General features: G+C 43.4%; 1 protein-coding gene across 4 annotated transcripts in view; it reads right to left on the reverse strand.

Annotated features, from left to right (window-relative positions):
• The window catches only part of INPP5A (inositol polyphosphate-5-phosphatase A), a 427,143-nt gene that overhangs the window by 102,023 nt on the left and 309,026 nt on the right, over nucleotides 1-16,094 (reverse strand). For all 4 annotated transcript variants that reach the window (XM_075072715.1, XM_032799699.2, XM_032799700.2 and 1 more), the window contains exon 9: nucleotides 7,634-7,718. In XM_075072715.1, coding sequence (XP_074928816.1) covers nucleotides 7,634-7,718 — 85 coding nt within the window. The remainder of the gene's footprint in view (nucleotides 1-7,633; nucleotides 7,719-16,094) is intronic.

Consider the following 16,094-nt stretch of genomic DNA (forward strand, 5'->3'; position numbering starts at 1 on the left):
AAAAGCTCATGCTCCTATACGTCTGTTAGTCTACAAGGTGCCACAGGACTCTTTTCTGCTCCTCAGTCAATACTTACTTAGCATTTTTATAGCATTTAACATTTTGAAATGCTTTACAAACATAATATTATCAGCTAGAATAATGATAAATTACACTTCATATACATTTAGTACCATTCTACCAGACTCTGAGGGCCAGGATTTCACCCCAGCAGTCCTGACTACCACTTCTGTGCTCTAATGCTAAATAATAATTCCCTCTTTTGAGATCTGATGTTTGAAAAAGACACTTTGCAGGAAGATGTGTAGATGATGGAATACGCTAGCAAGATTATTTGTGGAAGTTCCATCTCTGTAGATATTCAAAAAATAGGATGGGATAAATAGGAACAATATTCTGCAAGGATAATTCCACACATGACAGATGCTGCGGCAACAGAAGGGCAGCAGGTAGACTAGACAGTCTGCTAGATCTTTTCCAGTTCTAATATCTAGGCTTCACTCCTGAACCCGGGTTTCTCATACTGACACAGAAATATATTTTTAAAAGGAAAAAAATTCCAATTCCACTTTAGTTAAAAAGGAAAAGAAACAAGACAGAAATCATATACATACATCTAGCCATTAAAACGTCAGCCTTTTTTCTAATTACTTCTTTAAAGAATGGATTTTGACAAGTTTTCATATCTCGTAAGTAGGCAGCACCATATAAAGAAATAGAATACTTGTATCTAATATACACATGCATACTTACGGAAAAATTGTGAGCTACTGGCAATATTTCTAATTGAATCCAAATGTAGTTACATTAATTAAAACCTTAATAAAAACCAGCAAATTAAGGAAGTATTCATTATGGGCTCAATCCTGACTGATTACATTGACAACAGAAGTAGCTCAGGGTACTCAGCACCTCACAGGATAAAGTCCTATAAACAGTACTGCTGAAAATCAATTGACAGATTTTTCTCATATATAAGTGCTCTCAGTTACATGAGTGTATCCTGAGCAAAGTAAAAAAAAATCTATTCCAAAATAGATTATTCTATAGCCTCTCTCTTCTTTCTGTAAATATGGAAGTTACTGGGGTAGTACCAATGTAACAAACAAAGATGTGATCCTTAACATAGACAATATGAAATTGCATATTCTGAATCATTTCACTCCAATTACACTTTAATGAAAACATTTAACTACAGTTAAAAATGATTGCAGTGAATAAAAAGATGAAGGTTTAGCTAAACTCCACCTATCTATACTGTGTTGCCATGAGACACACCACGATTTTTCAGCGTAGGGAATAATTACATGAGGAATGGGGGATGTATTGCATCTCCAGGCAAAGGTATCTTGCCTTTGAGCATACAGACACAGTACTTCCTGCTGCTTAAACCACAAAGTATCATCAGTCTTTGGGAGGCCGTGAGCAAGTTTCAAGGGGTCCTCCAAGCAGGAAGACTTTAGACTCATTGGGACCTAGCCAGAAAGCCAAAACCATGCTGCCCTGCAAGCTGGGGCTAAAGCTGAAGCCTGAGCAGCTTATCTTTACAGGGCCCCTTAATGCAAGTCCTGGCTTTTATATGCAGAAAACAATTGTTGTGGTGCGGGGGCCATGGAGTTTTTATAGCATGTTGGTGGGGGGAGTGTCTCAGAAATAAAAAGGTTGAGAACCCCTAGATTAGAAGATGCATACTTACACTCAAGGATGACAAAGAGACACGAAAATACCTCTGAGAATTAAAGAGGGTCAACAGGAGAATAAAATAGTTGTTAGACCTGGGATTACTGCTAAAGCCCAGCTCCAGGTAAATCAAGGTAATCTCAATTTGTGGTAAAGGTTTACTGTATTCTCATTGACTTCAGACAAATCTTCTGTTCATAATTCTATGTTGAGGTGTTCATATCACAAAAGTTTGCATAAATGTCAGCTATTAATATTTTCCCAGTTTGTGGTTTTTGTGGAATCCTGTCATTTATGAAATCTCTAGTGTTATTTCATTTTTCTCATGCAAAACATGTATTTAGCTTAAAAAAATAAAACCAAACAGGAATTAGTCTTGATGAGGTATAGCAATAACAACAGACACAAGCTTAAAATGAAATCTTGGTCTCATGCACAAAGCCCAGCTGAAAGTACTTTGCACAAAAGACATAAGCAGCAGTTTAGGGAACAGAAACCTCCCCCTTCATCCTGCAGCCCCAGGACTTTGGTCAAAATACGAGTCTCACTGACTACACTTGCAATTCCCCGTAGGGACACTAACAATTCCTGCTGTCCCGTAAAGACGACAATCACAGAGCAACAGTCTGCAGTGCAGTCCCTCTGCATGCGCTCTTTGCAGTATGCTCCCCCACACAATAGAAATGTAGTGTTTCAGCTGCATTTGGGGCCTTGCCCCAGTGGAAGTGGAATTGCCATGATCTGGCCCATAGTGATGATAGTAAATTCATTTGGTTTGAGGTCCATTATAAAACTCCCTGAACTGAGAGAATCACTGGCTGCCAAATGAACATTCTACAGGGAGCAAATGAATCCTTTTGATCCTCAGAAATGCGAATCCTAGCACTATAGACTCTTGAACCTTCATTGCCTTTCTGGACAAAAGCAACCTGGTTTTCTCACAATAATGGCATAAATAACAACCTTTCTGTTCCAAGGGGTTTGATTACCATAATACAATTGTATTCCTGGGAGACTGAAAATCTTTAGTACCTCTTGCTGGCTCAGGGCTTGGCTACACTTGAGAGTTGCAGCGCTGGTGATGGGGTTACAGCGCTGCAACTTACTCTGTGTCCACACTTGCAAAGCACAGCCCGCGCTGCAACTCCCTGGCTGCAGCGCTGGCTGTACACCTGGTCTGCTTGGGGTGTAACTATTCCAGCATTGGTGATGCAGCGCTGCTCATCAAAGTGTGGCCAGCAAAAGCACTTTTATTGGCCTCCAGGGTATTAGGAGGTATCCCAGCATACCTTTTCAGCCACTCTGCTCATCGTTTCGCACTCCATTGCCCTGGGCTCAGGTGACCCGCCCTTTAAATGCCCCGGGAATTTTAAAAATCCCCTTCCTGTTTGCTCAGCGAGGCGTGGAGTGCAATCAATCAATCAATCAGTGACCATGCCTCCAAGCCCAAAACGAGCCCCAGCATGGAGCACTGCCGAGCTGCAGGATCTCATCAGTGTTTGGGGTGAGGAAGCTGTGCAGGCACAGCTGCGCTCCAGCCGTAGAAATTATGATACCTACAGCCAGATATCAAAGTCAATGCAATACAGGGGCTATGACCGGGACGCGGTGCAGTGCAGGGTTAAGGTAAAGGAGCTGCGGAGTGCCTACTGCAAAGCACGTGAGGGAAACCACCGCTCAGGTGCTGCCCCCACGACCTGCCGTTTTTACAAGGAGCTGGATGCGATACTTGGATGTAACCCCACTGCCAATCCGAGGATCACGATGGACAGTTCAGAGCCTGGAGAGGAGGGGGAGGGTGTAGAGGAACCCGAGAGGGAGGCTACTGAGGTGTTTGGAGACTCCCAGGAGTCATGCAGCCAGGAGCTATTTTCCAGCCAGGAAGAAGCTAGCCAGTCGCAGCCGCTGGGACTTGGTAGTGAGGAACCAGCAGAGGAGCCTGTTCCCGGTAAGAAGCTTTTATTATAAGGATGGAAATGTTTTGGGAGGAGGGGGGCTATGGCTGCCTGCAAGCATGCCTAGATGTGGAATAGCCCATTGATTTGGTCTATCACGTCGCGGTAATCTGCCTCTGTAATCTCTTCAAAAGTTTCAGCCAGAGCGTGTGCAATGCGCTTCCGCAAGTTTATAGGGAGAGCCACCGTGGTCCTTGTCCCAGTCAGGCTAACGCGTCCGCGCCATTGTGCCGTGAGGGGTGGGGGGACCATTGCTGCACACAGGCAAGCTGCGTAGGGACCAGGGCGGAATCCACATAGCTGTAGAAGACCCTCCCGCTCTTCCCAGGTGACCCGGAGCAGCGAGATATCGGGGAGGTTAAAATTCTGTGGAAAATGCAGGGATACTGTTAAGTGCTATTTCCCTGTAGCTGCTCTTTGCTTTCCACAAGTCACAGAAACCCCATGGATTCCAGAGTCAAGCAGCCCCCCCTTCCCAGGTGAGCCGCGTGTGCAAGATGGCTCTGAGGAGTACCTGCTGTGGCAGATGTGGGTGTAGGGTTCAGTGCTATTTCCCTGTAGCTGCTCTTTGCTTTCCACAAGTCACAAGAACCCCATGGATTCCAGAGTCAAGCAGCCCCCCCTTCCCAGGTGAGCCGCGTGTGCAAGATGGCTCTGAGGAGTACCTGCTGTGGCAGATGTGGGTGTAGGGTTCAGTGCTATTTCCCTGTAGCTGCTCTTTGCTTTCCCCAAGTCACAGGAACCCCATGGATTCCAGAGTCAAGCAGCCCCCCCTTCCCAGGTGAGCCGCGTGTGCAAGATGGCTCTGAGGAGTACCTGCTGTGGCAGATGTGGGTGTAGGGTTCAGTGCTATTTCCCTGTAGCTGCTCTTTGCTTTCCCCAAGTCACAGAAACCCCATTGATCCCAGAGTCAAGCAGCCCCCCCTTCCCAGGTGAGCCGCGTGTGCAAGATGGCTCTGAGGAGTACCTGCTGTGGCAGATGTGGGTGTAGGGTTCAGTGCTATTTCCCTGTAGCTGCTCTTTGCTTTCCACAAGTCACAGAAACCCCATGGATTCCAGAGTCAAGCAGCCCCCCCTTCCCAGGTGAGCCGCGTGTGCAAGATGGCTCTGAGGAGTACCTGCTGTGGCAGATGTGGGTGTAGGGTTCAGTGCTATTTCCCTCTAGCTGCTCTTTGCTTTCCCCAATTCACAGAATCCCCATTGATTCCAGAGTCAAGCAGCCCCCCCTTCCCAGGTGAGCCGCGTGTGCAAGATGGCTCTGAGGAGTACCTGCTGTGGCAGATGTGGGTGTAGGATTCAGTGCTATTTCCCTGTAGCTGCTCTTTGCTTTCCCCAAGTCACAGAAACCCCATGGATCCCAGAGTCAAGCAGTCCCCCCTTCCCAGGTGAGACGCGTGTGGGGAAACTCACCATTTCTCTCTGCAGCTGCGGCCTCTCTGTGCTATGCTCGCAATGTGTAAATGATGCTAGAAATAGTCTTAAAAACAATACAGGCTCTGTAGTAAAAGTTTATCTCTCTGTGTTTTTTTTAAAGTGACCTTGGATACTGCTCCATCAGCGCAGACTTCTGAAAAACTACAGAATTTAGGAAAAAAACCAAGGAAGAATAAGGAGGAGCTGGTGAAAGCAGTTATGAATCTGTATTCCACAGATAATAAAAAGTTGCAAGACTGGAGGGAAAAGGAAAGCAGGAAAAAGGAACAGGCTGCCAAGAGAAAGGAAAAGGCTGCCAAGAGAAAGGAATTGGCTACCAAGAGAAGCACAGATCGGCTGCTAAGCATCCTGGAACGCCACACAGACCTCATGCAGTCAATGCTAGCCATGCAGGCAGAGCACTACCGTGCCTTCCTCCCCCCATCCCAAAGCTCAACCCATTGTGCCCCACTGTTTCCTCAAAACACCCTTCTCCAGCATCCTGGTTCTTACCACCACCAGCTGCCCCCAACACCCATACGTTCACCTAACAGCCCTGAGAACTACGACCCTTACCCTATGCACTCAACCCCCATCACCATGCAGCATATTAATCCTGAAGTGCAGCAGGCATTGAACACCACTCAAGGAAGGACATATTCAAACCTCTGACTTTACTGATCATCACCCTACCCCCCTGCCTGTTTTATGTACTGTATTTTTAATAAAGGATTTCTTGTCTTTTAAAACAGTTTTTATTATTACAGAAAGTGTAACATACTGTACCACAAGTGAAAAATAGGCACTGCAAATCATTGCAACCACTGCACTTCACTCCTGTGGAAGGCACCCAACATTACTGTTGGCTTTCAGCCTCAAATTGCTCCTTTAAGGCATCCCTAATCCTTGAAGCACTGTGCTGGGCCTCTCTAGTAGCCCTGCTCTCTGGCTGTGCAAATTCAGCCTCCAGGCGTTGAACCTCGGAGGTCCATTCGTCACTGAAGGTTTCACCCTTCCCTTCACAAATATTATGGAGGATACAGCACGCGGTTATAATCGCTGGGATGCTGCTTTCCCCCACGTCTAGCTTCCCGTAGAGACTTCTCCATCTCCCCTTTAAACGACCAAAAGCACACTCCACAGTCATTCTGCACCGGCTCAGCCTGTAGTTGAACTGGTCCTTGCTCCTGTCAAGCTTCCCTGTATACGGTTTCATGAGCCAAGGCATTAACGGGTAAGCGGGGTCTCCAAGGATCACAATGGGCATTTCGACGTCCCCCACTGTGATCTTCCTGTCTGGGAAAAAAGTCCCTGCCTGCAGCTTCCTGAACATGCCACTGTTCCGAAAGATGCGTGCATCATGCACCTTTCCAGGCCATCCTGTGTAAATGTCAGTGAAACGCCCACGGTGATCCACAAGCGCCTGGAGAACCATAGAGAAATACCCCTTCCGATTAACGTACTCGGATGCCAGGTGGGGTGGTGCCAGAATAGGAATATGCGTCCCATCTATTGCCCCTCCACAGTTAGGGAAACCCATTTGTGCAAAGCCATCCAGAATGTCCTGCACATTCCCCAGAGTCACAGTTCTTCTTAGCAGGATGCGATTAATGGCCCTGCAAACTTGCATCACCACTATTCCAACGGTCGACTTTCCCACTCCAAACTGGTTTGCGACCGATCGGTAGCTGTCTGGAGTTGCCATCTTCCAGACTGCAATAGCCACCCGCTTCTCCACCGACAGGTCAGCTCTCAATCTCGTGTCCTTGCGCCGCAGGGTGGGGGCGAGCTCAGCACACAGTCCCATGAAAGTGGCTTTTCTCATCCGAAAGTTCTGCAGCCACTGCTCGTCATCCCAGACTTGCAGGACGATGTGATCCCACCACTCAGTGCTTGTTTCCCGAGCCCAGAGGCGGCGTTCCACGGTGCTGAGCGTGTCCATTACTGCCACAAGCAATTTATTGTCACGTGCGTCAGGCGAATTGATATCATTGTCGGATTCCTCACTGTCACTTTGGAGCTGAAGAAATAGCTCAACTGCCAAACGTGATGTGCTGGCGACATTCATCAGCAAAGTCCTCAGCAGCTCTGGCTCCATTTCTAATAGAAATCACGCTGCAGACTCACAATGGCGCCTAACTGCTGGGATGCGTAGCGATGCACCACGGGGCGTTGGGACAGGAAGCGGAATGACCTGTACCCTTCCGTCCCCTTCCCACAACCCACAGCGCCAAAATGGGACGAGGTGCTCTGTAGGATGGCTGCCCACAATGCACCACTCCCAACAGCGCTGTAAATGCTGCAAATGTGGCCACACTGCAGCGCTGGTAGCTGTCAGTGTAAGTGTAGCCATACCCTCAGTGATGTTACTCTATTATTTAATCAAACTCTTTCAATAACAATTTTGAGTTACCTGTTAGATGTTCATGTTGAAAGCCCCTAAAAATATTCCTTGGCAAGTTTGATGTCAACATTAAGATTGCCGTGTTAAGTTACTTTCTATTTTTCTCTCCAAAGGGAAACAATTTTAGAAATGAAAAACCCTTAGATAGTGCCCAGAGATGAAGAAAGGAGTAAGTCCTACCTCTACTACTGATTTGGAATCCAGTCGAAAGTTGAAATCTCCAAACACAAAATATGAAATCTTCTCAAACCGCTGATCTCTAATTCTGAAAAGGCAGACAAAAATACATTAACTGCTGTCTATTCAGCTTTCTATGTAAAAACAAAGAAGTCCTTTACAAAAAAATCCCTGGAATTGTAATTGCAAAATGTTAAAATATATTGCAATGAAAGCTATATATTCACAATCGCATTTCACTTTTAAGCACAGCATTAGCAAAATTATTTGTGGAACAGTCAACAACAGCATTAATTTATTTGGAATAAAACTTCACTATACAGTAACAACTTGTTTGGTCTGTACTCTATAAGCATGTAGATGACATGTAGTTCTGTTTCTTTTTCCTCAAATCCAGATGCGTATGGTTTATTTGCTTTCCCTCGTTAAAACAGGGGCTTGTATGTGAGTAACCTGGCTGCAGTTCTGTCCAGACAAGTGAAGAGGTGCTCAGAGGCCAGGGAAAGAAGATGATAGAGATAGTGACTAACTCCAGTGGAAGTTATGGGTGCTCAGCACCTCTGAAAATCAGCTCCTAAGTGTTTCAAAATGGACTCTTAAAAATTGTGACACCCAAAATTAATGGACACTTTAAAAAATATCTGCCTCAAACTCTCTGTTGCTTCAGTTTGACATCTGTAAAATAGAGGTCCATAATGCTTCCCCATGTTTATTCAGCACCTTGAGATCTATGGATGAAAAGTGCTATAGAAGTGCTAAGTATTACCTGTTACTATTTGGCCTGATACTGAGCTATGAAGTCCTATGTAGCCTGGGTTATGGCTGACTGAGAAAGCTCCTCTCTGTGTACCATTATCACAGTCGAGACACAGGAGCTAAAAATCCTTAGAATTGCTTGTCTGCAGGAAGATGTTTTCCCTGGAAGGCCTTGGACTCTGGAATTGGCTATCGTCAAGACAGTTGACATTCAGGATATGGTGTAAAGCTCACATCTTTTCTCAGGCTTTTGATTGGAGTTGGGAGCTGAGTGAGGGGTGGCTCTTTGTTTAGTTTTTTCAGTGATTATTTTAAAAACTTAGGTCAGTGTTAATTATTTAATACTTTAAAAAAATGTTTCTAGAGACCTTGGTATTGGCCAAATCTTTCAAAGTGGAATAAAATCAAGTCAACCAGTCATTGAATCAGCACCTCATTTTGAGAACAGAGACCAACTAATCAATCTCCTATTATCAGCTGGTGAAGACATGAAGTAATTGACCAAAATATTATGACTACAATTAGAAAAAATCACTAGACAAAAAGCACAGAACACTTTTTTTTTTAAAACCATATTAGGAGCACAGTGCACAACAAAGAAACAATAAATCTAAGGCACTACATAAATGTACTCTGGAAGTAAATAAATACATAAGCATGATGATGCCAGAAATCCCAACGGAGCTAAGGTAAGGGCCCACATGGATAGTTAAAAGAATTATAAAGAAACCTACAGTAAGTGGCCTTCTGGAGCTATAATGCCCAGATAGGAGACATTTGTTTAAAATGGCTTTAAACATTTTAATAAATTACCCCCATTTGGACATTTCAAAGCTATAAAGTAAGAAAACACCTGGGTCTTTAAATGAGATACTGCTTCACGTGTAAAGTATCCCTCCACATTTTTACCCAATGGCAATCTATTACATAAACAATATTATTTCACTGAAAAATTCATGCACACTGAACTTATGACAGTGATTATTTGAAGCAAATTCTCCTGCAAAGAGCTATCCTTTTCTGCTAAGAAAATCTCAAAACCCTCCATTCAATTGACAAATTATTGCAGGTACTATTAATAAATACTATCCACTGTCAACTGCAACCAACCATTAAGAAAAGCCTGTCAGTTTTGACCTATACATAACATTAGTTTGATTAGTCCTCTCATGGCACTTTAAGGGAAAATGAGAACTTAAAAGTTAAACCATTTACATTACCACAATTTGCTCACACTATCATTGCAAAATCTGATATACGATTTGTACACAAGAAAAGCTCCGTCTGCTTTGCCAACTTTCCTGATTCATATCCCAGTTTTGGCTTTGCTCGGTGGCATTTACTGCTAACAAAAAGCTGAGAGATATCTCTGGAATGATACCAAGGTCAAAAGAAGTCCTCTTAAAACAAACTGATATAATGAAGATGAAATCTGTAACGGTATTATGAAAAGATGATTTTTTCAAATAAACACATCGTGCCAAACAATGGCCAGTTAGAACTTTTGATAACTAAATTAATTAGAAAAATCTCAATCAGTTACTGATGAACAAAATAGCAGATTGCCAATGCTGAAAATTTATTAGTTAATATAATTAATAACTACACCAATTTAAGGAATCAAAATTTTACTAGTTTGGTCTCATTTAGTCTAGTTTGGTCTTTTGTGCGTGGTGCACACTACTTTCTGCATGCCTCCAATGGCTCTCTCTCAGTGCTTTCCAGGTTGACTGTTACTAACATGTCCCTGTTAGTAACTGGTGTGCCCTCCATCCCCTTGTGTCAAGTGTCCAGAATGATGCTTCCCCTCCTTTAAAAAATGGTGGAGAGCCAGATTTTGCCCATTTGCTCCTGGATCCCAGTGTATCATTATTCTGGCAATACAATCACAATTGCACTCCAGAAGCCCCAAGACATGCCTTGTGCAACTGCTTGAAGCCGTGCGGAGACCCTGGATCTCATCACCATCTGGGGAGCATTGGTTCAGGAAGCTCTTGCCGCCAGCCACAAGAATAAGGACCTTTTTGTGGACATTCCAAAGCAGATCTCTGCGAGGGGTCACTACTGGGACACTGACCAGTGTTGGATAAAGAATAAGCAGCTCAGGAGAAAGTACATTGAAACAAGGGATAAAAGGAGACAATCAAGTGGAGGACATGGGAACCTGTCAATTTTTTGATTAACTGGACAGGATTTTACATAATTACAGTTCAACCAGAGGATGACCAGCTAGACCCACTGGAGGCTGAGCAGGAGGATGCCTGAAAGGAGCTGCCCCCTGAGAGCTAGGATACATTTGGGACCCAGGAACCTGATAATTGCCAACTGGAAAGCCAGCCCCTGTCCGGCCCTGCTACTACTGACCTCAGTTCCTGCCCTGCATTGGCTAAACACGAGTCTCAGCCAGAAACCCAGGCCAGAACTGAAGAATCTGATCCCCTGGAGGGAACCCTGAAATGTAATTACCTACATTTACAATGTATTGTATATTATTATTGTTGGCAGAGGTGAACTAGGAGCTCCCACCTCCCTCCGAACTCAGTCCTTTTGCTGCTTCCAAGTCGCAGCTGCAGTTTGTGCCTCTCTCCCAACCCTTCCTCCCGCAGCAAATTTGAATAACTGAAGCATTCATTTGTGAAATATTCAATATTTATTGAGACAGGACTTAGAGGAAAAGAAATGTGGTTGGTTTTTGTAGTTTACATGAGATGTGAGTGCAGCCTGCATGCCCTGGAAAGGCACAAACTATATTGCTCTCGGCTGAGGTACAAAAGCCCTGTAATATGCATTGGAGCTGATAATCATGGTGGGATCCTATCTGTTTTTCTCTGCACTTTTTCCGAAGTCTGCAGGGGAGATATAGTAGGACCTACGACTAAGAAATAGCTGTTTTGTTGCACATGTTACAGGGAATGTCTGGATGCCCGATGCCCCTGGTACAGCTTGCAAGCCCCTTCTACTTCTACAGTGGTTCTGGGGGGGACCATAACTTCACAGAGTATCAAGCTGGTCTACCCTTTGCCTTTTTTAATAAGACCTTTCTCTGTCTTCTAGTCTCTCATCTCAGTACAGTAGAACCTCAAAAGATACGAACACTAGAGTTATGGACTGACGGGTCAACCAGACACCATGTGAAACTGGAAGTAACCAACCAGGCAGCAGCAGAGACAGAGAGTTGATCTGGATGCCTGGTGTGTCACTAGGCCAGACCACCTAAATCCTGGTTCCTAACACAAACAGGCAAATTCCCACTTGACTACCTTTCTATGAATACCTCAGGCCATAGCTAAAACGTTCCTTCCCTCTGTCAAAGTGGCCTGTCTATGGCTTCATTAGCTAAGCAACAGGGGATAAGCCTCATCTCCCAGAATAACTGGATCAACCTCCTCATCATTAATGTCCACAGTGCAAACAGTCTGTTCACCATTAATTTAAAAAGTACCGAGTTCTGAAAGATCCTGCCATCAGGGACCCTCCCAGACCATGCTGCATTTGTGTCTGTAACCCTGCCACGGTGGTCCATCAGTCCTTGGAGCACGACTGAAAAATACCCCTTTTCTGTTTATAAATTCTATGCCCTGGCTGGGGGAGAAGGCTAGGGGAAGGGAGAGAGGGTAAATGATAGGCACCTGAATTCCATCATTTGTCCTAATACAGTTTGGGGATTCCATGCAATGCAAAGCTACCAACAATCTCCTGAGCATTACCAGCTTCAAGATCTAATTAGACAGCACCTTGTGAATGGTATAACAGACCTATATGAGAATGTCCCAAAACTGCTGATCTTCCCAAATTGGCTACAGACTGGCAACATGCTGGGGTGCCCAGTTTCCAGATGGCAATGGTGACTTGTTTCTCCATGGTGATGGTGGACTGTATTGTTTGTATGTTGTCGTTGCAGTTTTGTGGTCAGTTCTGCACAGATCTCAAAAAAGGTAGCCCTCTCCATCCTGAAGTTCTCCTGCTGCTGCTGGTCGTTCCAGCTCTGCAGAACGAGCTGCTCCCACACTGATATCCTGGGCTCAGAAATTGCACTGAACGCTATGTAGGTGATCCGGGAACAGCTTGGTGTCTTCTTGTTCTTCTGCCTTATCCTGATACCACCACTGCATAGTATCTTCCTGCTCCTACATCATCTGGTTGGTGTGAAAGTCCAATGTCAAATTCCTCTGGATTTGAGGGCTATAATACAGCCCAAGCAGCCCATGCCTATTCATGTTTGCCATCATAGCTGTACGGAGCATTGCTGGGTCCATGCTGGCCAACAGCAATTCAAAACTGTCATGAGCCCACCTAGAAATGGGGTGGAGACAGTGGAAATATGGGATTTCTTTTAAAAATGTGAACCAACCTGACTTCCCACAGTTCACAGCGAAAATAATCCCAGTTCACACACCGCTCAGCAACAAATCATGGGATACCCCTGGAGAATGCGACACTCTTAGTTCACGGAAAAGTGTTGCTGTGTGTTCACATGATGCCAACTGAAAATGGATCAGGCATTCTGTGTGTAGACTATGGTGTGACCCAGATCCTGAGAGTTTCCTGATGTGCGTCAAAAAGCTTCAGCTTAAACGCCTGTGTATACACAGCCTGAGTTTTGTGGTCATTCCCTTAGACGTTGGTGCCGACCAGGGTAATTAAGAATTCCATGCAAGCTTACTCTACATATAAATTCCACAGATGCTAGAATCTGTGAACCTGTTGGCATTATAGCCTTTTTTAATGATTAATAGCCACATACCTACTTTTAAGAGGATTCAAATTGGTTAACTAAAATATATAGATGTACCTAAGAGACTTCAATACTCTTGCTACCTCAAGGGCCTAATACTGAAATCTTTACTTTCCTGTCAGTCATCCCAAATAAAATCAATGGAACTGTTGGTGTAAAAGCTACTCCTCTTGATTAAGACTGCAGAATTAGGGTCCAAGTTGGCAGAGGCAGAGATAGTAAAGGAAATTATTTGCTCTTCCATTGGTCAATGAAAGAAGCAACACCTGCATTTGAGGGATCAGACTACAACAGAATGCATGATAACTCAGTATACAATATTGTTTTGTCTGGACTCAAAAAAAATTCAGGTGCGTCTGAAAAATGTTCCATTCCTCTTGGTCCAGCCAGTTATAATTATAAATCTATGCAATTCATTAAGTGTCAAATACATGGAGAAATGAGAAAACACCTTCTTCACCCCCAGCAAGCAAGGAAGAACAGATGTTTTGTTTTTTCAAACAAGATAGGAGAGCTTTAGAATTTGTTTTATTGTACTTTAGTATTTGCCATTATCACAATTTCCTTTGAACATGCCATGAATCAAATAAACCTTTAAAAGATTGTAATGAATCACCCAATGGAGTGATAAATCTGAATCATGTAAAAAGAAAGCAGACAACCCATGTCACTAGCATTAATTTAATGTTTCTTAGTGGGAGGATCTAGTGCTATTTCATGTACGTTTTATTTGCTGTCTGTATCCAATTATCAAAAAAAATCTAACATTCTTGCAAGTTTTAGGTCTTTCTGTACAGTTTATTTTTTACCAGTTTAAGGCAGGATATGGGACTGCAGACTAGTGAACAAAAATGTGACGGCTGCAGAGAATGATAAAGTCCCCCCCCTCCCACACCCCACAGTTTTACATAAAAGAGCAAACTAAAATCCACCAAGTTCTAAGTTGTGTCTGTGGTAATCCTTGAATAAAAAGACCACAGAAAGCTCTCCAAAAAAAGACTACAGCAATTCCCTCTACAAAAGAGAAGTTTTTTCTTTGAATTGGGGCCGGGGGAGAGGGACACTTTCACTGCTATAATCATTGGTCAAAAATGCACTGCTCTTGCTCTGCAAGGCAGTTCTTAAATGCAAAGAATTTTGTATGTACTAACATCATACAATAGATTCCTATTATGCTTCTGTTCATTTTAAATACCAGAATAACATTTCTAATAATGTCAACCTTACTCAATGTTATAAAGAGGGGCCACTGTACATACAAGCTCATGATGAACACAACTGTAAGTTAATTTTGTTCTTAATTTACTGAATAACATGTGTAATACGCTTATGCTTAATATCTGATTGCCCCCCATTTTTTAAATTTTCAGAGCTATAAATGTTAGTGGGCATGCAATTATCCATTCTTCTTTTAGTCCAATCACAGTATGGGACTCAGTGGTGACCTCATTAGGCACTCAAGTCACAAGATACTAAATGCCACATAAAGTAGTATTTCCTTTTACTGATTCCAAATGAACAGACCTTTTAATTTCATATAAAGGCCCTACACTTCTTGTATTAATGGTAAAGTAAAATGGAGGGACCAATCCGTACCGGTGCTGCACTCATTCTTATGTGTCACCAGGTCATAAATCATGGTTTTTGGCACTGCAGTAAGCTGAGCCACTCTATGATTCTTTCCCAGTGAATTGTGGGAGAACTTTTCTGTCTGTTGGACACAGGAAGAGAATTGTTGGAAGGCATTGGAGGACCATTAGCACTCAAATGGTTCAGCCTACATCCCCACTGCAAAGTGGGTGGGTTGGCACTCAGACTTTAGCCTATAGCTCCAGACAAGTGCACTTGTCTGTGCTGAGAGCACCAGCAAACTCAAGCCAGAGGGCTGTGTGCATGGCTGGGATAAGATTAGGGACCAAACCTGAGTGAGAGCCTGAGTCAACTATGCAGTCAACATATCCTCAGGGTTCGATTCTGCAAGCAGTTATGCAGGCAAGTAAAGTTAATTATATGTATAGATATTTGCAGGAGCAAGTCCTAAATTTGGGCTACCATTATTAATCAAGTAAAGGCACAAAGGCTGAGATTATTAAAGTTGCCTAGGGAATTAGAACTTGCAATTAAAATGAATGGGAAATGGGCATCCAAAACCCATTAGTGGTTTTGAAAATCTCAAAGTGCCTAATTATGTAATTAATCAAAGATAATATGGAGTATCACACATAAGTTTATTTATGTTTATTTTGAATCAGCAATTCAAAATTGTCAAAAGCAATTAAAATCCTTATGATTTATTTTTGAGTGTTACTCAAAATATGCATTATTCTAGTGAAGATCACCAGTACTTTTATAAAATTTACTCTAATTTATAAAATTATCAGGCCTACTGTACATGTGTTCTCAATTCATTCAGGTTAGGCCTGAAAATAATAGGACATTATTGACTTTCACTTTACTTTCACACTTATCCCTAACATACTGTCATTGAAAAGGATAGGAGAAAAAACAGCTAAATATCAGTAATTTGGTGGTGGGGGAAGCAGTTGAACATAATTCAGTGTGACAAGAGGCAGAGTGATTTGGCTAAACCATTTCTCAGGGTACTTTGTAAGGAGGATCAGCTGCATTATTCATTTAATAGCCATGTCTAATGCAATAGCCTGACGGGTTTTGTCCCAAGTCAAGGTATCGGCAGCAGGTCAGAAGGTAACATTCTGTTTACACGATTATTTCCTAAAGCACTTATCTTGCCTTCGGTGTGAAAGTTGACTTTTCTGTTTGTAAGGAGGCCTAAAGAACTGAGGGAATGGGAAAAATTAGCTACACTGAGCTGGAGCTGAATAGAATTAAGTGGGAGGTCTGAGAAAGTCCTGCGGTGGCACTCAGCAGGATACCTTATTAGCCGCGTCATCGCAGTTCATTCAGGCAAACCATAACAGTGTCACCAACATTCCCACACAAAGACAAAGTTCC

This window comes from Chelonoidis abingdonii, chromosome 15 (assembly GCF_003597395.2).
Source record: "Chelonoidis abingdonii isolate Lonesome George chromosome 15, CheloAbing_2.0, whole genome shotgun sequence".
Taxonomy (NCBI): Eukaryota; Metazoa; Chordata; order Testudines; family Testudinidae; genus Chelonoidis; species Chelonoidis abingdonii.